This window comes from Vipera ursinii, assembly GCF_947247035.1.
Source record: "Vipera ursinii genome assembly, chromosome: 2".
NCBI lineage: Eukaryota > Metazoa > Chordata > Lepidosauria > Squamata > Viperidae > Vipera > Vipera ursinii.
In genome coordinates, this window is record NC_139513.1 from 123,971,460 (window position 1) to 123,994,601 (window position 23,142).

The 23,142-nt window shown below is 38.2% G+C and overlaps 1 protein-coding gene across 4 annotated transcripts in view; it reads right to left on the reverse strand.

Moving 5' to 3' along the window:
• Nucleotides 1-905: 905 nt before the first annotated feature.
• The window catches only part of ASPSCR1 (ASPSCR1 tether for SLC2A4, UBX domain containing), a 90,961-nt gene continuing 68,724 nt past the window's right edge, over nt 906-23,142 (reverse strand). The window contains exons 13-16 of one of the 4 annotated variants that reach the window (XM_083353947.1): nt 9,476-9,527; nt 6,777-6,846; nt 2,702-2,889; nt 906-2,415 (exon numbers count right to left, since the gene is read on the reverse strand). In XM_083353947.1, the coding sequence (XP_083210073.1) occupies nt 2,402-2,415; nt 2,702-2,889; nt 6,777-6,846; nt 9,476-9,527 (324 nt within the window). In that variant the 3' untranslated portion in view covers nt 906-2,401. Of the gene's footprint in view, nt 2,416-2,701; nt 2,890-6,776; nt 6,847-9,475; nt 9,528-15,720; nt 15,833-18,495; nt 18,563-23,142 lie in introns of those variants that run through there. The other 3 variants (XR_014491366.1, XR_014491367.1, XR_014491365.1) reach the window with 3 other exon arrangements.

The following is a 23,142-nucleotide window of genomic DNA, read 5'->3' on the forward strand; positions in this document are numbered from 1 at the left end:
AGTGTGGGATGGTGGGTCTACATCTTTTCATCTCCCACCGTTCTTTTGTGATTTGACCTTTATTAATTATTTCATTAAGAATTGTCCAGATCTAGTTGTCTAGTTTCTGCACTGGGTTGGTGTTTACGGGGATGTAGGCTTGTCTTCCAGTAATTCTTTGGTTTTAAGTATGAACTGTGATCTGTCCACGATAACTATGCTTTGGCCTTTGTCTGCTGGGAGAAGGGTGATATTTTGTACCTTGGACAGAAAATATTGAGGGCTGCTCTGTCTTCTGCTTTGAGATGGTTCCGATTCTGTGTTTTTGTGGTCTGTGGTATGATTGTCTCCCTTATGTTTTCTTGGCTCTCTGTGGTATATCCTGTGCTTTTAAATGCTGTTTTTAAGGCTGCATAGATTTCTAATTGAATAGCATTATCTATGTTATAACTGAGGTCTTTCTGTAGGAGATTGTGTTCTGCGTTTTATGTACATCTCTAGCCTCAAGGAGCTATTTAGGACTTCTTAACTTTTATAGGAGTTAGCTAGAGAAGCCTAATATTCACCTGATTCAGCACTACTGTATTCTATAGAGAAGTATCTAGCTTCTTCATTAAATATGCCTTTTAGTTTAAAGCACACTGCCCGCATATGACCAAGCAGTCTTACGTTATTAACTACCTGGGTGCTCTAGTCAGCAAATGTATCTTGCTTTTCATTAACAGAAAGAATGATTCAGAAGACCAAATGTATACAGAGGTTAGACCTGAAATCCCTAAACCATTATAAGGTGAAGCAAACTAGTATATTACCAAATCGAAGAGCAGCATCTCCTTCTCTTATTAATTTTTACAATATAAGCTTGCACAAAATACAGAAAGGAACAATAAATTGAGGAAAGATAAAAAAAAACCTCTAAACATGTCCACAGCAAATATAGCTTTATATCATCGTAAAAATATCTACATTTTAAGCAAGGAATATGGTAAAGCCTTAATATAATAGACCGTGTTTAGCAGGACAGATTTTGTCTGTCCACTGTATGCTGCATATGCATAAAATCTCATTTCCATTTTATGAATTATAGTAGTTAAGGCATCAGGCTAGAAGCTAGGAGAACTTGAATTCCAGTTGTGGAAAAAAAGCCAGCTAGGTGACCTTGGGCCAGTCACTCTCTCTTAGTCCAACTCATCTCACGGGGTTGTTGTTGTGGGGAATTTAGGAGAAAAGAGTATTGTGTGTGTTGGTGGCTTTGAGTTATTTATAAAAATAATAAAGGTAGGATATAAATAAAGCTAAAATTCATTTGGGTTTAATCAACTTTCTGCTTTAAGATATCCCTTTCCCCTCATTTAAACTGAGGGCTTTGGTGTAATTTGCTGTCTATCCTAGGTACTGAAATTATCAAATAGAATCATCTGTACTCCTTCTTTACTTAAATCATCCCCTATTTTTTTTCTGAAATATTTAGGAAGCAGATCTGCTCATTAAGCAGAGAATCTTATATGGTCAAAGCTTCTCTGGTCCATTCATTTTAAGCACCATTTCTGCATCCTAGCAGTCCCCAATAGATCGGTTTATCAATTTCCTGAAAGACCTGTCCCTTCATAGAAAGGTAAAGATCTTCAAATTCAACTTGATTCCTGGAATGTACCTAGGAGGAACTGTGGGAACCAGACAGAGCAAGAGATCAGTGGCCAGGAGAAGAGGCAGCGTACCAAGGGTGGCAGCTAGGAGAAGGAAATATTTCAGACACCCCACCCGTAACTGACTTGCTGTAAACTCTGCCTAGGAACCAACCTTTACTATTTTAAAGATTATGTTTACTGTGATTATCACAAAACATGCCTTTCTGTAATCCTATTTCTTGAGTTAGCCCGCCATGTACAGCTTGACAGTGCTTGATATTCCCATACAATTTTCTTGCCAACAGTACAGAAGTGATTTGTTTTCTCTCCTTTTCCAGGGTCTATGGATTTAAAAGTCTTATGGTCTATTCCATCGAAGTATGACTTAGGTCTGACTCTGCTTAACATTTTCAAAATCAGCCACAACTGGCTCACAATTACTACCCACTATAGATTCACATTGAGTCCTATACTCTTGAAATTCTCAGCATCCACACAAAAAGATGGCAAATGATTTTGCCTGAATTTCTGTACCGACTCCATTTATGTCATAGGAAGCTGCAGCTTTCTCTTGCTTTATACCATCCAAATATGCAATGTATATGTCAACAATGCTGCAGAACACAGGCAACATTCATTCCCAATTTAACAGAACTGGCAAATGGAAACAGCATTCAACTTTATTTTGAAAAATCATTTGTAGATCATATATTTTAGCTTGTTGGAAGCAGAAAATGGTAATGTTGGTTCACAACCAAGCAAAGCATCTTTCTGCAGCAGGTATTATCACTTCTTCATCTCTTCCCACCTGAAATGCAAACATAAGGCAAATGAGTTTGTACAGTGGAGCTTTCGTGAACCTTTCCAAAGAAATAGATTTTCAAACAGAAATCCAGATAGTACATTAGCCTACTTAAAAACATTAAGCATATGCATTCTCACATTCTAAAGTGATAGGGGGAAATAAGTTTGGACTCAATGAGGGTCAACAGTTGGAAATAACTCCACACAAAATGGAGGAATTATGGGTGTGAAGACAAATTTGGATCTCTTTTTTCTGAAGAAGCATCTTATTATTACATGTAATGTGGTACCTGGCAGCTTCAGCCACTTTGGCACTTTTCCAGGTGGGGCCCTCCTTATTTGTGGCTGCGGTGTTTCAAGAGTTGTTGATTCTGAATGCTCTGCTACAATATTTTGGTTAGTCTCATTTGACATAGGTGAGGAGCTAGGAGCAGATTCCAAATGTTGAACTGTATGATCTACCAATTTAGACAGCCGCCTGAAAGAAAAGATAAATATTAGATTTTCATGTTGCTCCTCTCCATTATTTAAGTACAATAAATTGCACGTTGAACTAAATGCAAAAGCCAAAGGTGCTGTTTTTCTTTCAATTTCCGTGGAGTTTGCAAATAAGTGGTCCTTTCATCATTCAGATGGAATTTAGACAGATGTAAAATAACAAGTCTATATTCTGCCAACTGATAAATTCCACTGAAAATAATCCCACTGATCTTTGAAATAAATTATTCACATTGTAACACTAACAACAACAACAACAATAGAGTTGAAAGGAACCTTGGAAGTCTTCTAGTCCAACTCCCCTGCTCAGGCAGGAAACCCTATACCATTTCAGACAAATGGCTGTCCAGTCTCTTTAAAACTTCCAGTGTTGGAGCATTCACAGCTTCTGGAGGCAGATTGTTCCAGTGATTGATTGTTCTAAATGTCAAGAATTTTCTTAGTTGTAGGTTGCTTCTCTCTTTGATTAGTTTCCACCCGTTGCTTCTTGTCTTGCCTTCGGGAGCTTTGGAAAATAGCTTGACTCCCTCTTCTTTGTGGCAAACCCTGAGATATTGGAACACTGCTATCATGTCACCCCTCGTCCTTCTCTAATGAAGACATACCCAATTCCAGCAACTGTTCCTTATATGTTTTAGCCTCCAGTCCCCTAATCATCTTTGTTGCTCTTCTCTGTACTCTTTCTAGTCTCAACATCTTTTTTTTACATTGTGATGACCAAAACTGGATGCAGTATTCCAAGTGTAGCCTTGCCAAGCGTTATAAAGTGGTATTAATACTTCACGTGATCTTGATTTTATCCCTCTGTTAATGCAGCCTAACACTTTTTTGGCAGCTGAAGCACACTACTGGCTCATATTTAAATGACTGTTCACTAGGACTCCTAGATCCCTGTCACAGTTACTACTATTGAGCAAGGTACTACCTATACATTACTTGTGCATTTGGTTTTTCTTGCCTAAATGTAGAACCTTACTTTTTTCACCACTGAATTTCATTTTGTTAGATAGCGCCCAGTGTTCATGTCTGTCAAGATCCTTTGGTATCTTAACCCTATCTTCTGGAGTGTTGGCTGTTCCTGCCAGCTTGGTGTCGTCTGCAAATTTGATGAGTTCCCCATCTATCTTCTCATCCAAATCATTGATGACGATGTTGAAGAGCACTTGACCCACAACAGAGCCCTGGGGCACTGTCCATATAGATGCAGTTCCATAGAGGACCACACACTGAATACGGCCGGTCAGCCAGCTACGAATCCATCTGGTGGTGATGCTGTCTAACCCACATTTTTCTATATTATCAAGTAGTAGGTTGTGGTCTACTTTATCAAATGCCTTACTGAAGTCCAAGTAAATTATATCCACAGCATTCCTCTGGTCCACTGATTTTGTCACCTGGTCAAAGAATGCAATAAGATTTGTCTGGCATGACCTGTTTTTAACAAACCCATGTTGGCTTTTGGTAATGACTTTGTTTGCCTCTAGGTGTTCGCTGATTCATTGCTTGATTTTCTTTTCCAGAATCTTCCCAGGTATTGAGGTCAAGCTGATAGGTCTGTAGTTTCCTGAATTCATTTTTCCCCCTTTTTTGAAGATGGGAACTACATCACTTCTTTTCCAGTCCTCTGGTAGTTCTCCAGTGCTCCAGGATCTTTGAAAGATAAAGTTCAGTGTTTCTGAGATCACATCTGCCAGTTCCTTGAGAACCGTGGGGCGTAATCCATTTGGACTTGGTGATTTGAACTCATCTAGGGTGGACAGGTGCTCTCTTACCATTTTCTTGCCTATCTTAACTTGTGTTTCTAATCTGTTTTTTATGGTACTGTTTTTGATAGTTTGGACTATTTTTTCCTTTGTGTAAAGACGGATGCAAAAACCAAGATAAGTAGTTGTGCTTTCTCTCTGTTGCTTGTCACCTTCTTGCCATTTTCTCCCACTAATGGACCAATCATTTCCTTAACCTTTTTCTTGTTTTTACATGTTGAAAGCAGCTTTTTTGTTATTTTTGACTTTTGTCGCAAGCCTTAGTTCATTTTGAGCCTTAGTTTTCCTCATTTCATCTTTGTAGGCCCGGGCTATTTGCTGATATTCTGCCTTAGTTATGTGCCCCTCTTTCCACTTTTTATGCTTGTCCTTTTTGTCTTTCAATTTATCAGAGAGTTCTTTATGCAGCCATGCTGGTTTCTTTTGAGAGCTGATATTTTTCTTCTTAACTGGTATTTGCTAGACTGGGCTTTTATAATCTCACTTTTTAAAATTTCCCAAGCTTCTAGGGTTGTTTTCTCCTTGAGGATTCTGAAATCCTTCCCAAACTCGTAAGTTTATTGAAATTAGCTCTCTTCAACACTAATTTGACTATGTTCTGTATAATGTTGAATTCCAATATTGCATGATCACTCCCCCACCCAAGGTTCCTGTGGCTTCAACACTTTCTATCATTTCATCTCTGTGAGTGAGAATTAAGTCCAATATGGCTGATCCCCTAGTTCCCTTCTCTATTTTGGGGGAGACAACAGTTGTCTGCTAGATTTGTCAGGAATCTGTTTCATCTTCCACTTGGTGTAGAGTTTGTCTCCCAGTTGATGTCAGGGTAATTAAAGTCCCCCATTACTATTGTGATGTGCTTCCTGCATACCTTAGTTAACTGACTAGCAAAACGGTCATCTATTTCCTCTGTTTGGTTGGGTGGCCTATAGCATATACTGATGGCAATGTCATTTCCCCCCCTTTTTTATATTGACCCAAATGCATTCAAGACAGTTTTCATCATTGTTGTGCTGTATTTCTGCAGAGATGTAGTTATTTCATATAGAGAGAGCAACTCCACCTCCTTTTTTATTTGGTCTGTTTCTTTTAAATAATTTAAATCCCCCTAGCTTTGTGTTCCATTTATGGGTTTCATCCCACCACGTTTCCGTAATGGCAACAATATTATATCTGCCCTCATTTACCTGAATTTCTAATTCACCCTGCTTATTGCTCAAAAGCTGTTTGGTGATTAGACATTTGAGTCCTTTGTGACTGACCCTGTGGTTACTTTCTACATAAACTGTGTGGTGCCCAAGTTCCCCTATTTCCTTACCTTGATGAGTGCACTTGGCATGGCACTCACTATTAAAAGCTTGGTTTTGCTTGACAGCAAGGTTGATATTCTTATCCGCACACACATTTATGTTACATGCACTGATAACCCTATTAGTTTTAGATTGCCAGGGACAGGAATGTTCTATATCAATTAACTCACTGTCCCCATTTTTCAGTTTAAATATTTCTACAGAAAATCTGTGAACACTTCCTGGCTATCAAAAGACATGATCCACTATCCCTCATGTCCGTCCACAAAGACTTAGAAGGACACAAAGTTGATCTAACCGGGACCACAGTTGTAATCCAAGCAAAATCAAGGGGACAAAGAGAATTTCTCAAAGCTTGGTTCTCCACCAATAAGTCAATAAACAGACACATTGACAACAACCCAGTCTACCAACCACTGAGAACGGAAGAACTACTTCAATCACGAAGGCAGCATGTTAAATGAACAAACAGGCATCCCACCACACAGCCACAAAAATTACAACCTCCCACAAGAAACTGGACCACCTCTCAACAATAGCCAGCCAGCCAAACAACCTGAAAACAGACCATACTCAGAGGCAACCAAACGAACAAACACCATTTGCATCACCCAAACAATACTTAAATACCAAAGACTATATCCCAGCAACAACAACCAGCCAATCAAATAGCCCGAAACCAGACCATGACTCAGAAACATCCAGATAAATAATACCCACACCAATTTACATCACACAAAAAGGTATTTAAAGGCCAGATCAAACCAAAAGCCTAATTCATAATTTCTACTTACCTAGCTACTAAAATGTCAGCTTCAGAAGGGGACACAGCAGATTCCAGCAGATCCAATCTCAAATAGTGATCTGTAAAAATGGAACAATTTTAGGTGTTCTAAATAAGGTAACATATTATGCAAAGATATTAGATTCTTTATATAATCTTTGAAATAACATGCTTCAAAGAATGAAGCTACTAATGCATCTGTGTCCCTCTTATAAAATGACCTCTCAAGCCAGACTAACCCTCTAGATCAGGCATGTCAAACTGCCAGCCTGCGGGCCAGATGGCGTCATGCCAAAACTGCACCCACCCATTGCCAGCAATGGGGGAAAAGTCCCGATACGTCACATGACATCATGAGTTTGACACGCCTGCTCTAGATGCTTCTTCAAACACACAAGACATCTGTAAACATCTGAGATTCTACATTTTGTTATACCCATTATCTTAGATCCTATTCAGTGAACTGGGCAAGTGCAGATGAGTATTAACAAAAATAAAATTGCCAAACAGATTGCACATATGCTTCTCCTGTCAATTAGTTTTTGAGGACTTTAGGCTGTTGACCATTTTCAAATAAATAACACCATCAGAAGAGAGAACTAGCTGATATTTTCAACCTTCAGTATCATCTTATTTTAATCCGTCTTGTAGACCAATCCTCTATTTCAGTGAATTGTTGCAATCAATATATACTTTTAAAATAACTGCAACAGTATTACATAAATACTTGCTCTAGGACATAAGGTGAATCATAGTTTGAAGTACTTGTCTATGCTAGCATTTACCAGTGGTTCAAATAATTGCAAAAGAAAATATTTAAATTATAACTTTAATCCAATTTAATTAAGATTAAAATTTATGTTATATCATAATCCAAAATATATAAATCTTTTATAAAGTGATATATATCTAGAATATATAAATTTATGTTGGAAACAATGAAAGTGTCATTTTATCATGCTTCATGGGCATATAAAAACAGCAGAAAACAGGCTCAAATGCATAAAGTGAGTAAGAGGATTTTAAAGATTAATGTTCAACTGAAATCAGAACATTTCCTCCTGGGTTTAGAAAAGAGACTGGTACAAAAGAGCAATGGAATAATCTTTATTTACATATTTATTTAATTTCTATAGCCATCCATCTGAATCAATGACTTTGGGCAGCTTACAATTCAAACAGAAAAAATATATTACAATTAAAAATACTAAAACATTTTAAAATAATAAAAACACGAAAACATCCAGATTTTGTATATATAAGTACAGTGAAGATTATTGTGTGTGCAAAGATGGAAAAAATCTGGCAATATCTACAATGGAAGAAAGGTTAGCAAAGATGACAGAACTTGCTAAGGTGGCTAACTTCTCTAATAAATTGTTTGATCAGAAAAAAGACAATATCTACTTATTATTGACCAGAAAGCTCTTATAGACTTTTTCTGTAATGAAGAAAAATGAACTTGTGGTATATGGTTTTGATTATACACGATAAAGACTATGGAAAGAAGAGTCATGATGTAATCTTACAGAGAGAGGTTACTTATAACTGCTGTGAAGAAGATCAGAAACCAATTCTTTATATCTTCTTTTTTTCTACCTTCTTCTACCTTTTCTTTTTTGTATTTTTAGCATTTTCTTTTATTTCTCCCTTTTTCTGTCTTCATCAATCTACTTTATATTAATTCTTACTATGCTGTTGAAACGTGTGTGTTTGTGTGTGTGTGTGTGTGTGTGTATGTAAGTAATATCTGTGGACTTCTTGCAGATACTCCCCAGATACTTGATATTTTTTTTAAGTTCCTAGAATAAAGAGGCAGGGGAAGGATAGAAATGTTACACTCCTTTCTCAATGGCAATCATTTTGTAACCATGTTCACTAAAACTGAGCTGCAGGTGATGTAAATAAATGATGCTTTCAGATGTCAATTTATACCACTAACAACCAAAGGGTATCATGCAGCTTTGCTTCTTTGCTTTGCTTCTGAATATATCTTTTCTGTAAAAGTACAGGTAGCCCTCAACGTATGACCATAATCAAGCTCAAAATTTCTGGTGTTAACATTTGAAACATTTGTTGTGAATTTTGCCCCATTACTTTCTTGCCTCAGTTGTTAAGTGAATCACTGTTGATAAGTTAGTAACCAGATTGTTAAGCGCATCTGGCTTCCCCATTGACTTTGCTTTTCAGAAGGTCACAAAAGGGGATCTATATGACCTTGGGACATAGCAACAGTCATAAATGTGAACCAGTTTCCAAGCATCTGAATTCTGATCATATGATCACGGGGATCAGGTTGTAACTGTGAAAAACGGTCATAAGTCACTTTTTCCAGTGCTGTTGCAACATTGAACAATCACTAAACGAACTTTTGTTAAGTCGAGGACTACCTGTATGACAGGATTAAAGTACAAACAGAGTGTACTTTAAAATTCCACGAGTTGGATGATAAATCTTACTTGGAACTGTCCCCTATTATTTCACCTTCCAGATACTTCCCTTATTGATATTTTCATACTGGAGTGACTACTTCAGCAGCTATCCAAAGAAATATGCCTTAATTTAAAAAGTCCATAGAAACTGATATTCTATACATTTATTAATACCTCTATAATCCAGAGGTATTTTTTTTTAAAAAAAAATACATATCACAGAAAGATTTTCACACTTTATCTATGCAGCCTCTACTATGGAGACCCAACTACTCACCTTTGTGCACTTCAGATCCAAAATATACAATAGCAGCAGGGAAAAGATTAGCCTGCAATAGGGGAGAAATCAGAGGATAAGAATAAACATGCTGAAGTTGCTCATTTTCTATCAGTCTTGCAAGAATACTTCCTCATCAAATAGCAATAATTTTAATCCTAGACGTGAGATGGGACCCCATCTATTTCTCTTAGGAATACCAGACTAAACCTCCATTCTGGAAACAAAACACTCTTTAAATATAGAGGATCATAATATAATTCAACATTATAACTCAAATATTTATTTATTCATAGATTTCTTAGTTACAGATCCTGAAAATAATTTTTACCTTAATATTGTGAGTGGTATGTGGAAAATACTCTTTTCCACACCGACTGATTGTCATAAGAAATGTGATTTGAAAAACTGATGCTTAGCTATATGTTGTTTTATTCTTCTTTCCTATCTATTTTTTCTAGTGCAACCTACTTTGTACATTGTAATCTAAAGGCCAAGAATTAGCTTACGTCTGACTTGTGAAAATTGTTCTGTGAGCCTTTTAAGTAAACACGGGGTAAAAATGCTTTAAATAAATGATATATTGACATTTAGGAGATTACACATGAGAGGAGCCTCTCTCAGTATTTGTTCCATTCTCAGGCAACTGTTCTTGCCAGTCTCCCATTGAACCCATCTAAGCATACTAGACAAGATACTCAAGAGTTGTAATAGTCATTTCCTTCTTTTTTTTAATTATCTAACAAATGTATATACACCACAGTTGCAAGATGCTCAGTAGTTTACAGTAAAATATATACAATATATAACAATTAAATCTTCATTCTGACATACTATGTCTCTGCAGAGCTTGCTAATGTTATCAACAGAAATAGTTTTTATGACAAATCTATACACTAGATTACAAACTTGAGATTTTAAATTCGGTAACTTGCCAATGAACAACTGGCTAGTTTTGAAGCAAAGAAGTTCCCTGTGCAGAACTGTTGTGTATGGAACTCTTGCCCTATTATATTCAAAGGAATGCATAGAAGATTATTACTCTATAGTTATTATGCATGATTTTAAAGCTTTTGACAAACCTCCACCAAAATCTTCTGAGTAAAGTAGAAGAGAAGGGACAAGATTTTCATTATTCACTTTGATAATTTCATAAAATGTCTACCTTGGGAAAGTTTTATGTGCATGTATGTGGGAAAATTATTCTAAAATAAATAGTTTCTTAAAAATAATCTGAATGTATATCTGAACAGCAAGATCGCCACTTTAATAATAATAAAAACCCACCAAGCTGTGAAACAATTATTTCTAAATTAATAAACAGGCAGCAGAATAAAATGCAGTGAATACAAATATAAGCAGGATTTTTATTTCTAACAAACTCCTATCAACATTCATAAGGAAAGATAATTTCAGATCTCTTGTCTAATTACTAGAATGGTACAAACACACAGCTATTTTTGAAATGATGATTCCTGCCGGTATCTGGATACTGGAAAAATCCAGGTATAACAGTGGAAAATAACAAACTTTAGCAACTACTTCACCACAATCCCTGAGATACTGGCCAACAACATTATGCTCTAAAGAATTCTAAAGAATTGCCTTTGCGTGGCACCTAAGATTCCATCTCTCTTTCAGTGAATGGGTCCTCCAGAGCATCAACCAGATACTATAGTGGCAAAAACAGTATTTATTAGTCTTTTTAAAATATTTTTCTCTCCCAGACAGTGGGACACAAGGTTGGCTAACATCACCAGAAGCCAGTCATAAAGGCGGCTCTTCGTAAACGTTTTAATTAAAAAAGTACCAGACACAGTTAAGAAACTCCAAGAAAACTCTTATAAAAGCTTTGAAGTTTCCGCTGTCTTCATCTGAAGGGATCCTACTATTTAGAGAATGGATTAAAGGAAAACAACAACAACAAAACCCTCCCTCAGCCTCTTTGCATATACACACTATCCTTTTCACGCCAGCCACAGAATTGGAAAATGAGGTTTTGTAGTGTGTTAGTGTTGGAATTTTTTAATAACCTCTTCTTCTCTTTTTTTTTCCTCTCTTGCCCAATTATCGTGATGAATAATTAACATTCTGAAGGAGATAACTAAGCGCAGCATCTCGGAGCTCAAAGCCCTTTAGTTCAAAGCCCTGCCCTTATTCAGTTTCTCCAGTTGCCGCCACTAAAACTTCCTTGTCAATCATGCTCTGGGCACACACTTCAAAGCTTCAAGTGGGAATGGCCCCAAGGGGTCAGAGAAAATTCATGGCAGAGCCTGTGAGGGGAACACAAAGAAGAGGGAGAGAGCGGGCACAGAGGAACACAGCCCAAGAATGAGAGACACACGCAGTACAAATGCTTCTCTCTCTCTCTCTCTCTCTCTCTCTCTCTCTCTCTCTCTCTCTCTCTCTCTCTCTCTCTCTCTCTCTCTCTCTCCCCTCTCTCTCTCCCCTCTCTCTCTCTCTCTCTCTCTCTCTCACACACACACACACACACACACAGAGCTACCCTATTTTTACTCACAAGTTGACAAATAAGCCCAGCTTTAGCTTTCCAACTCCCCCCCCCCCTCAAACAATTCCCAGCACTGGCAAGACATCAGACCGAGGCGCTTTTAATTGGAAGAGACTTAAAGGAATGAGACAGCAGTTCTGGAGCACACAAATTTCAGTCGCCACCTCTCCCTCCCCCCCCCACACACAAAATCTATTTTCTTTCCTCAAGTTGGCCAATAAAAACTCTCTTCAGAGAGGTTGGTCCGTAGCTTGCTCTTTTTTTTTTCAGGCTAGGCACACAGCATGCTCATTTGGGCACCAATTGTCTCTTTTTGAATAATGTTTTACTGGAACCCCCCAAAGAACACTATGACTAAAAAAAATTGTATTGTGGCCTGTAAGATTTTGATCCAAGCAAGTGCAGGCTAACAAAATGATAAATTATGGATTTCTTGGATAGCTTGGACCTCTTGGTATTTTTTCTTAAGTACAAGAATTGAATACATATATCTATCCAACCAACCTAAGGATATACAGAGAAAACAACTTATCTCCACACCTTTTTTCCTCCCCAGACCCATCTTCAACACTGCTCGACAGTATCATTTTAACCACTTTCACTCTTACTTGCTTGGAATTATTACGTGAAAATAGACGACTTCAGGGAATTTCCAATTTCTTCATTGACAGAAACTTTGTGAACCACTCCCTATTTTATAGTATGAATGCCTATAGCTTTTGAATATTTAGAACTGCTCCTAACCCTTTTTATCAAGATAACACATTCACAATTCCTGCAGAACTCCTGAAAATCACATTTTTATTTACAGAGTTTTCAATTATACAGCTGAAAGCTTCTAGACTTCATAAAAATTATAATTTTCAAAATCAGACTCAGGTTAGAGGAGAAGCACTGCCACCAATCAAACAAAATAATTGAGAACTCAAATGCTGCACAATGTAGGAACTTGTAGATTTAACAGTTTAGCCAAGTTGAGTACAATTTTCTATCCCACTTGTGAAAAACATGCACCATTCTTCTACAGTTTTATAAAAACATTTGTGACTATTTGTTATAATGGTATTTTTGGAGTGTCTTTGTATTATCATCTCTGTGTATACAGATACATACATACACAGTACAGCAATAGCAATTCCACTTAGACTTATATACCGCTTCACAGGGCTTTACAGCCCTCTCTCTAAGCAGTTTACAAAGTCAGCCTATTGCCCGCAACAATCTGGGTCCTTATTTTACCGACCTCGGAAGGATGGAAGGCTGAGTCAACCTTGAGCCGGTGAGAATCAGCAGAATCAGCCTGCAATACTGCATTCTAACCGCTGCACCACCAGGGCTCTTACAAATTAAATAGATAAAAACAGAAAAGCTGTGGGAGAAAACTTGTAAAATAAAAGAGACGGTCATTAAATGTAATAGATCTCTGCTATCACAACATTTCAGCTTTAGTGCATCACTTTAACTACAAGGATTAAAAATACTAGCGTAATTACAACCCAAAGAACTGCCTTGCTGGATCAGAGCTAGAGCCCATCTAGGGCAGCATTCTCCTTCCAAGACAGATGTTTCTGGAAGATTACAGACATAACATGGAATTAATATACTAAAAGAAAGATATAGATATTCATGAGATTTAAGTGACTGGTCAGTGCATCAAACTTATGAATTGTTACCAATGTATGCACTGAAAAATAATATGGGTAGGGAATACGGCACGACAATAATTCTCTTGAAATTGTCAGGTCTTTTATTCTGCCTCATTTAGAAACAATTGGGGAAAAATAAATGGGAAAATGACAGCCTATGCAGCAAAGGGATCTTGGAGTCCTAGTGGACAATCACTTAAATATGAGCCAGCAGCGTGCTGCAACTGCAAAAAAAGCCAACACCTTTCTAGGCTGCATTAACAGAGGTATAAAATCAAGATCACGTGAAGTGTTAATACCGCTTTATAATGCCTTGGGTAAGGCCACACTTGGAATACTGCATCCAGTTTTGGTCACCACAACGTATAATAGATGTTGAGACTCTAGAACAGGAGTGTCAAACTGCCGGCCCACAGGCCGGATGCGTCATGGCAAAACCGTACCTTCCATTGCCAGCAATGGAAAAAAAGTTGTGATATGTCACGACACGTCACGTGACGTTGCAAGTTTGACAGCCCTGCTCTAGAAAGAGTGCAGAGAATAACAAAAATGATCAGGGGACTGGAGGCTAAAACATATAAGGAATGGTTGCTGGAATTGGGTATGTCTAGTTTAATGAAGAGAAGGACGAGGGGTGACATGATAGCAGTGTTCCAATATCTCAGGGGCTGCCACAAAGAAGAGGGAGTCAAGCTATTCTCCAAAGCACCTGAAGGTAGAACAAGAAGCAACGGATGGAAACTAACCAAAGAGAGAAGCAACCTAGAACTAGGGAGAAATTTTCTGACAGTTAGAACAATTAATCAGTGAAAAAACCTGCCTCCAGAAGCTGTGAATGCTCCAACACTGGACTTTTTAAAGAAGATACTGGACAGCCACTTGTCTGAAATTATTCTATTCTATTCTATTCTATTCTATTCTATTCTATTCTATTCTATTCTATTCTATTCTATTCTATTCTATTCTATTCTACTCTATTCTACTCTACTCTATTTTATTCTAAGCATACTTATCTTTGTTTACAATAAATACACTAAATTTGAGGTACAAGGTAACATATAAGCACCTGGAAAACTTTGATGCAGCTCCATATTTTCAGTAAATTAAATAAAGTTTAGTTTTGTTGTAGTCATAACCAATTTTGCATAGGTTCTATCATATTATTCAAAAAACAAATCTGGATCTTGGCCTGAAAAAAACAGTACATCCTCAATTTACAATGTTATATCTAGGCTCCACATTTTTTCCACAGGGATTCTTACAAAGTAGAAATGGTCAATATCTGTGGTAACATACTGCTAGTTTAGGAAGAATGTCAGAAAACATGTAAATGGGTGGTAGAGACCATTTTAAGACAGTGGGAAGAGGAGCTTACTAATTTGCCTTGGAGACTGACTTTTTGTTATTGGCTATGCTTTTGATAAGGGACGCGGTGGCTCAGTAAGGGACGCGGTGGCTCAGTGGGTTAGGACGCTGAGCTTGTCGATCAGAAGGTCGGCAGTTTGGTGGGTCGAATCCCGAGTGCCGTGTAACAGAGTGAGTGCCTGTTACTCGTCCCAGCTTCTGCCCACCTAGCAGTTCGAAAGCACGTAAAAATGCAAGTAGAAAAATAGGGACCACTACGGTGGGAAGGTAATAGCGTTCCGTGCGCCTTTGGCGTCTGGTCATGCCGGCCACATGACCACGGAGACGTCCTCGGACAAGTGCTGGCTCTTCGGCTTTGAAACAGAGATGAGCACCGGCCCCTAGAGTCGGAAGCGACTAGCACGCATGTGCGGGGGAACCTTTACCTTTACCTTTATGCTTTTGATAGCCATTTTGTGAGAGCATCTAAAATACCTGTAGTCACAAATTTGATTCAGCAGGTCCAAATGATTGCCTATCCCTTGTACCATGTGATCCTGATCAGCATTAAATTCCTTTCATGGAAAGGATGACACAATGACAATCATTTCCAAAAAGACAATGCATTATTCTAGTGCAGTCTTGAATTACAGTTGAAAAGTCATCATCAGTGCTGAAAAATGTGATGCGCTGAGTAGTAACTGATTAAACAATGAAACGGAGTGCTGTGGAAGTGTACTAACCGGATATCCTGCAGCAAAAACATGGATGCATGCCCATCATTCTGGGAAAGACTGTATATCTGGAAAATGATCAAAGGTAACAAATGTCCTTTGTTTCTGAATAACAAATGAACTGCAGCAAGACACCAGAAACATTGTTATTTTACAAGGACAACGCTTTGAGCCTTTCTTTCATGTGAAAGCTTAAGTATGGCTAAAAACGTTTTAAGTTTTACCTATTCCATTTTTGGGGAGAACAGGAGATAGAATTAAGGAAATAAAATTTCAAAATATGCTTATCTGTAAGTTATCCCTACATGACTGCATACTTTTTAGAAATTCACTAACCTTTTACGTCTTTGATGGTTTTGTACTTTCACAGTACATATTTCTCTTTTAATCAACAAACAATTGGCCTGTGCTTCCAGAGTTCTCCTTTACCTCCACATCAGTAGCATTTTATAGTATCTAAGTTCTGAACTTCTGAAGCCAGACTAAGATGTCTTTCAAGTGTAACAAATATACCTTCTGCACCAGATAATTATAATCTCTCTCTCTCGATTCACCTCAAGCAGCGAGCAGGTAATACAGATTTATTTTATGACATTAGAAGTCACATTTCATCACTTCAAACAAGAAGTTATGGAAAGCAGGCATATATCATACTTAAGACAAACTTCACATTCACCGCACCTTGCTTAGTACTTAAGATTTTTCTTTTGGGTGGGGGTGGGGGTGAGCAAGTAGTTGGTTGAAATTATCTGTCTGCATTTTCATGAATCATTTTTCAAGGGAAAAATCCTCTTCCCCATCACTCCCTTAAACAGCTTCACTTTTATATATTCTCCTGCCTATTGTCCAAGGTAAATCACCCTCCTACCAAAAGGTTGCTGGGGGGGGGGGGGGAGAAGATTTGCCAAGTTTATTCAGAGAACACATGACCAAATAGTAGCTGCTGTCTTTGGAGGGCTGAGGAAAGAGATTTGCAGCTGCCAAAAGGAGAAGCATTCTTTCCATGACACGAGTTGTAATGACTAGAGTGCCATGAGTCCACGGTTAGTTTGATGTGTAAAGATTAGTAAGTATATGAGAACATCAAAGGGGACATGCACATGAATGCAGAACTCTAAGCTAGTAGCATGAAATACCATATAATCCAGAACACCCGCCCCATCCCCCACCATTCACTGAACACAGAAACCAGCACTTGGAAAATTTAATTGGGGAGTTTGTGGATCAAAGCTCCTCTGACAGGAGGCAAAGAACATCTCCGGAAGGGATATAAACATGAGAGCCACGGTCAAAGGGACACCATCTAAATGGCCTTCTCTTAGTACCTGAGAACAAAGCTTCCCAAGCTGAGAAGATCCTGATCAAACACAGAAGGCAGCTGGGAAAGAAAGGCTTAAGAAGACTATTGTTTTTATCAGATAATGCCTAAAAGTTCAACTTTTACTCATCGGCCAGAGTGCTGCTAGCTGTTTCACCAGAGTGCTGGCTCTTTTAACATTGTAATGGATTTATTGTAAAACTTCAAATGCGCTGATTCATTTCCTCACTCCTATTCCTTGGCGTAATTATTTCTGCAATTCTATGTACACCCCAACCTCCCTGGTCCCACTATGCTGCCCCACTGTGACAGATGAATATGTTCCTGGGAGGAATGAACGAAGAATGTTTGGGGGATATTCCAGGAGTATATACTCCTAGTCAAAGCTGCTCAGTTGAAGCTGACACGACATCTATATTGGGCAGCAGCAATATAGAAAGAGAAAGGAGGCAGATAATGATTTTAGCAACAATGGCAAGGCATACTCTGCAGGACAGGGCAATGGTAAACCATTCCTGACTTTTACTAAGAAAACCACATGGACAGACAATATAAAATAACTGAAAAGATAATGCTGGATGATAGCACACACACACACACACACACACACACACACACACACACACACACGTCAGATGGCTCCTAATATGCCACTGAAGAAAATATGGGGTTCTTTTGGAATATCAAGAAGAAAATCTGAGAGTCCAAAGACAGAATTGGAACATGTAATGTAATTGTGAAAATGTGAAAATGATTCCAAACTAAGCGAAAGACGAAATGAAATGGCTACATACGGACTTCTTAGTCACGTGAACTGAAATAGACTGGAACTGGACACTTTCAGTCAGATGATCATACTGTTTATTACTCAAGGAGATGAAAAATGAAGAAAGAACTGTGTTGTTTTTAGTCAGGAAGACAGTACCTGGCTAATAAAGACAGTTCTTAGGTACAATGGAGTCAATGACCAAATAATATCAATTAGACTTTGTGGACAAGCGTTTAATATTACAATTATTCAAGCTTATACTCCAACCTTATGCAGAAAGAAGGTAAGTTTTACGCTCAGATCAACAGAACAGGCAAGCAATATGTGATGGTTTGGGTTGGAGCCAAGAATATGTATGTTGGAAATAACATGGACTGTATGACTTATGAAATAGAAATGATAAAGAGAGCAACTTCAGTGTTGCTAAGCCAGTGATTTTTCATTCGTAACATGGCTTTCCAATAACTGAAATGGCACCTCTATACATGAACATCACCAGATAAAATATAGAGAAATCAAATTCACTGTATTATTGGCATTAGGAAGTGGAAGAGCTACGGTATAATAGCAAAAGACATTAGCCAGGGTTCCCTGTGGAATAGATCACCGACCGCTCACGTGCAAGTTCCAAGTACAGCCAAAGCAGAAGGACAAAGCCAACCAGTTTTCCATAATACGATTCTGAATGTATACCCACCATTTTCAATGAAAACCTCAGGAATTGCTTTGAAGTCCTAAACCTCACTGATAGGCAACCAGAGGAACTGTGGAATGAAATCATAGAACTTGTTAAAGATGAATGTAATAAGGGATTGCCAAACAAAAAAAGCAAATGGGGTCAACAGATGACGGGAATTGCCAAGAAAAAGAGAAGCTGTCCCCAAGAAAGACAAAGAACTCAGGATGAAACGTGAATTTCAAATAATTGTTAGAAGAGACAAGAAGCAGTATTACATCGATATCTGTAAAAACAGTGAAGATGAAAAAAAATCTGGACAAAGAAGAAAAGTGTCCAAAAGATCCCCAAATTCAGGAGGTTCGAATCTCGAACTGATATGTTAAAAGACATCAAAGAAAAACAGTAAATTGATCCAAAGAAATGGAAAAATATACTATTACTTTTTATAGTTGAACGTTAACATCCAAGATATCTTAGAAATATTCCCTACTTATAAGAACCCCTAGTACAGTGATGGCAAACCTTTTAGAGACCGAGTGCCCAAACTGCAACCCAAAACACACTTATTTATCGCAAAGTGCCAGGGCCGCATCAGCACTGTGGTGCCCTCAGGGGGAGCAGGGAGGCACCTCTGAGTGCCGCCTCTGGCATGCAAAAACTGGGGGTGCAAAAATGGCTAGTGAGTATCACGCAGACACTCCCCCCGCCCCATTTGCAGCATATGTGTGCTCACAGCCCCATGCATGCATGTATGCATGTAAAATGCTTTCCCCCCTCCCTTTTCTTCCAGTCCACCAATCGACAATGGTTGGTGACCTCTGCTCCACCACCTCTACTCAAGCTTGCTAGTCGGCTGCTTTGTCTCCTATGTGCTGGGTGGGGCTCCTGCTCTGGGCGGCGGTGGTGGCCTGATGGACCTGCTGGTGGCAGCAGTAGCGCACGTGCCAACAGAGAGGGCTCTGAGTGCCGCCTCTGGCACGCGTGCCATAGGTTCTCCACCACTGCCCTAGTAGCTAAAAGTTCATATGAGAGTTACAATTAGGTTTTGGCACAAAACCTACTGACTAGAAAGCTAAAGCTTTTCCTTTGATATTATACAACATATATTCCTATAATGTGTTAAATGTGATGCATACGTTGTGTCTACTTACCAGTGGCTAATAATATATTTATAAGTGATACTGAGTGAAAATATTTAACTGTGTTACAAGTTTTCATATTACTGTTTTTAACTGCCAAGCTTTTATAGCAAAAAAAAGCAGTTATTACCACAGTTTTTTCCTAGTGCTTACTTTTAAGGCTTCAGAATTCTGTTCCTTTTATCAAGGACTTAAATGTCTTTTTATCTTACATTTAGTTCTAAATTATTCTCCACCTTCCAACCCTTATACTTCAGGAGGTCCTGCTGGGGGTTTAATTGCTCCTTTGTACTAAGTTGCTTCTCTGTCTCCCATTCCTTATCAGTTTGTAGGAGGGATAAAGCAATTATTTGTTGCTAACTGGCTGTAGCTGGTCAGTGTCTTTGGAAAGTTTGTGAGGCTATAAGGCTCTGTTACTCCTTTCTCAGTTGTAGTAGATTTAGATTTATTAAATTTATATGCCCCCCTTCTCCCCAAGGACTCAGGGTGGCTCACAACAATAAAAAATTAAAAAAAAATAAAGTACAAAATTTTAAAAAGAATTAAACAATGGAAGTAATAAATAAATGACAATTTATTGTCATTTAGTAGCTTTAGAGTCTCAAAGTTCAGTCCACCGTTTTAGTTTTTCCTCCTCTACACACAACTGGCTTCTTTAATTCTTGGACACAATTGCATTTCTCTCTTTGACATTTACACTCTGTGCCTACAGTACTAATCCTTTATCTCCTTGCTGTACAGGTTATGCTACTCTGATAGCTGAACGTGCTCTTGGAATAAAATAAAAAAAATGAGACAATGATTAAATATAAAGGAGAACAAATTAAGGATGTTAGATACAGCAATCTAGAAAGGCTAGAAAGTGGGAGACTGTGCCTTCTAATCCCACCTTAGCCATGAAAGCCAGCTGGTTGGGCCAGTCACTCCCACAAGGTTGTTGTTGTGGGGTAAATAGGAGAAGGAAACCTTATTGGATAGGTTTACTGCCTCGAGTTGTTTATAAAAATAATAAAGGTGGAATATAAATAAACAAACCAGCATTAGACACTGATAATAGTTTCTGCCTTTAAGGATACTCTATCAACAGTAAAAGAACTAGCAGTCAACAAATACGCCATGGATTAGCTCTTGTTAGGGTAGCAGTGAAACTGCCTTGGGAAAAAATATTCAGATGCTGTGATGTGTCAATACCTACAAATATCCAAAACATACAGACAACGGTTTTCCTTGTGACAATCTATGGAAGTGAAAGTTGGGAGTCTGCAAAAACACAGACTAGACAGTATATAGTTGCTTTTCAACTTAGGGTTAGAGAAGTTTCTTTAAATTAATTTGGATAGCCAAGAAAACAAACACATGGTCCTAGAAGAAAACAAATCAGAGTTCACACATAAGGCACAAATGATCAGAATCAAATTATCACATTTTGGATACATTATTGCAAAGATCTAACTGTCCTTAAGAAGTCCATAATGCTGAAAAAGATGGAAGAACAGAGATGAGGAAGACAACTAGCAGAAAAGTGGATGTATTTCATTACAACAGCAGTGAGTACATTGTTGGGAGATGTGAAGGGTCAAGTTTGGGATAAATTATCTCGTAAGATGAAGCAGTAGGCGTGAGCTTAAATGAACTCCAGAAGATGGTAGAGGACAGGAAGGCCTGGAGGAATGTTGTCCATGGGGGTCGTGATGGGTCGGACACGACTTCGCAGCTAACAACAACAATCTCGTAGGAAGTCTATGTGCTAAGAATCAACACTAACGTGCGTGCTAGAAACTAAAATGATTAATGATATCTGAAAGGAGAAGAAGCCCAAATTCTTTGCAATAAGGGTGTCTCAGAGAAACAAGATTTGGACAAATTGGATATATGCAGCAATCAGAATAATTGCTGGACCTGCATTTTCCTTCTTACTAATTAAACAGGCTTGGCTCTGAAATCATTGGGTCTAAACTGAACCATATTTACATGAATTGTGCTTCACAATAGAAAGACATTAATAAAAAGTCAATCTGGAAGTTGTTTTTGTTTTTTTGCTTCAAAAAGCATTTTAATAAATGTGGTCCCAACAACAGATTTCACCCTGCATAACCCTTTTACAATTTGCTATCAGAAGAAAACAAGAAGGAAACTTTTGAGGTCTTTTTAGTTCTTTTGATGAGGAAACTACAGCTGCGTTCAGTCTTTGTCCAAACTCTGAGATACCTACTTTCATTCTCAGCACAAATTCCCAGCACATATTTTAGAAATTTGCCAAACTAGTCTGCTCTAGTCCTATGAAGGATGCCTATATGTGTTCCTGCAGTGGAACAGTAAGGAGGAGTAAGGGAAAACATATCTGAGAAGTCCAGTTAACTTAGAACAAGGACATAAACCAGCTGGAGCTTGGCTAGAATTCTGCAACAGGGAAGTCTGCAGTTGATCAGTTCTGCCCTGAAGAACATTTTAAAATAATTCATGGGCCACGGGGGTAATGCAGCCAGCACAAACAGCCATAACAAAATATCAAAGCCGATGCCTTGAAGTCTTTATAACTTTCAAAAACGTCATGTTGCTGCCAGTCTGCACATTTGTCCTGCTGTAAACACACACATACAACAGGATGTTCACTTCAAATATAGCCTCTTTATTTTTAAGCTCATATTCATCTAATTTTCTTTTATCCCACAACTTACCGTAAGTGTTCTATTCCTCCATGGCTACCAAGTTCACAAATGAAGCTCTCAAGGTCTCTTCCGCCTTACAAGGAAGTAAGTTATTAAGTAGTAACTTAATAACTGAGCAAGTATTTACAGCACATCTTTAATATTTCCTTCAACTTCATCTATACTCCTTCAGCCAACACACAACCCTTCAGAGACCACTACGGTGGGAAAGTAACAATGTTCTGTGCGCCTTTGGCGTCTAATCATGCTGGCCACATGACCACAGAGACTTCCTCGGACAAACGCTGGCTCTTCGGCTTTGAAACGGAGATGAGCACGGGCCCCTAGAGTTGGAAATGACTAGCACGCATGTGCGGGGGAAACTTTACCTTACCTTTTACAAGTATGTGCTTCAACTACAGATGCAAAAGAAACAGATACTGAACAGTTTTTTAGCAAATGACCAGAAAAATATTTCAATGAAATGGTGTAATTGGAAGTAATGGAGCAGGTGGATTAACGGGAAATTTTGATCTATGTATTCTATCAAGAAACTTAAAATATTCAAATATTTAAAATATTTGATAAAATATTTAAAGTGTTCCAACACTTTAAAGCCACGGGACACGAAATTGATTTTTAAAAAACCAGAACTATCGCCAAAATTGAACATTTTAACAACAGAATAATCAGAGAAGCCATCGAGATAGAAAAACGCCCCCACAGCATGAACAAACGAGATGATACCTCTCGCCTACTAGCCATTTGGAAACCTGCCTTGATTGACAGATGAGTCCCAACCACCAAGAATGATACCAGACCCAAACTCATGATAACATCACATGACATCACCACCACACAACCATTCAAAAAGCAAA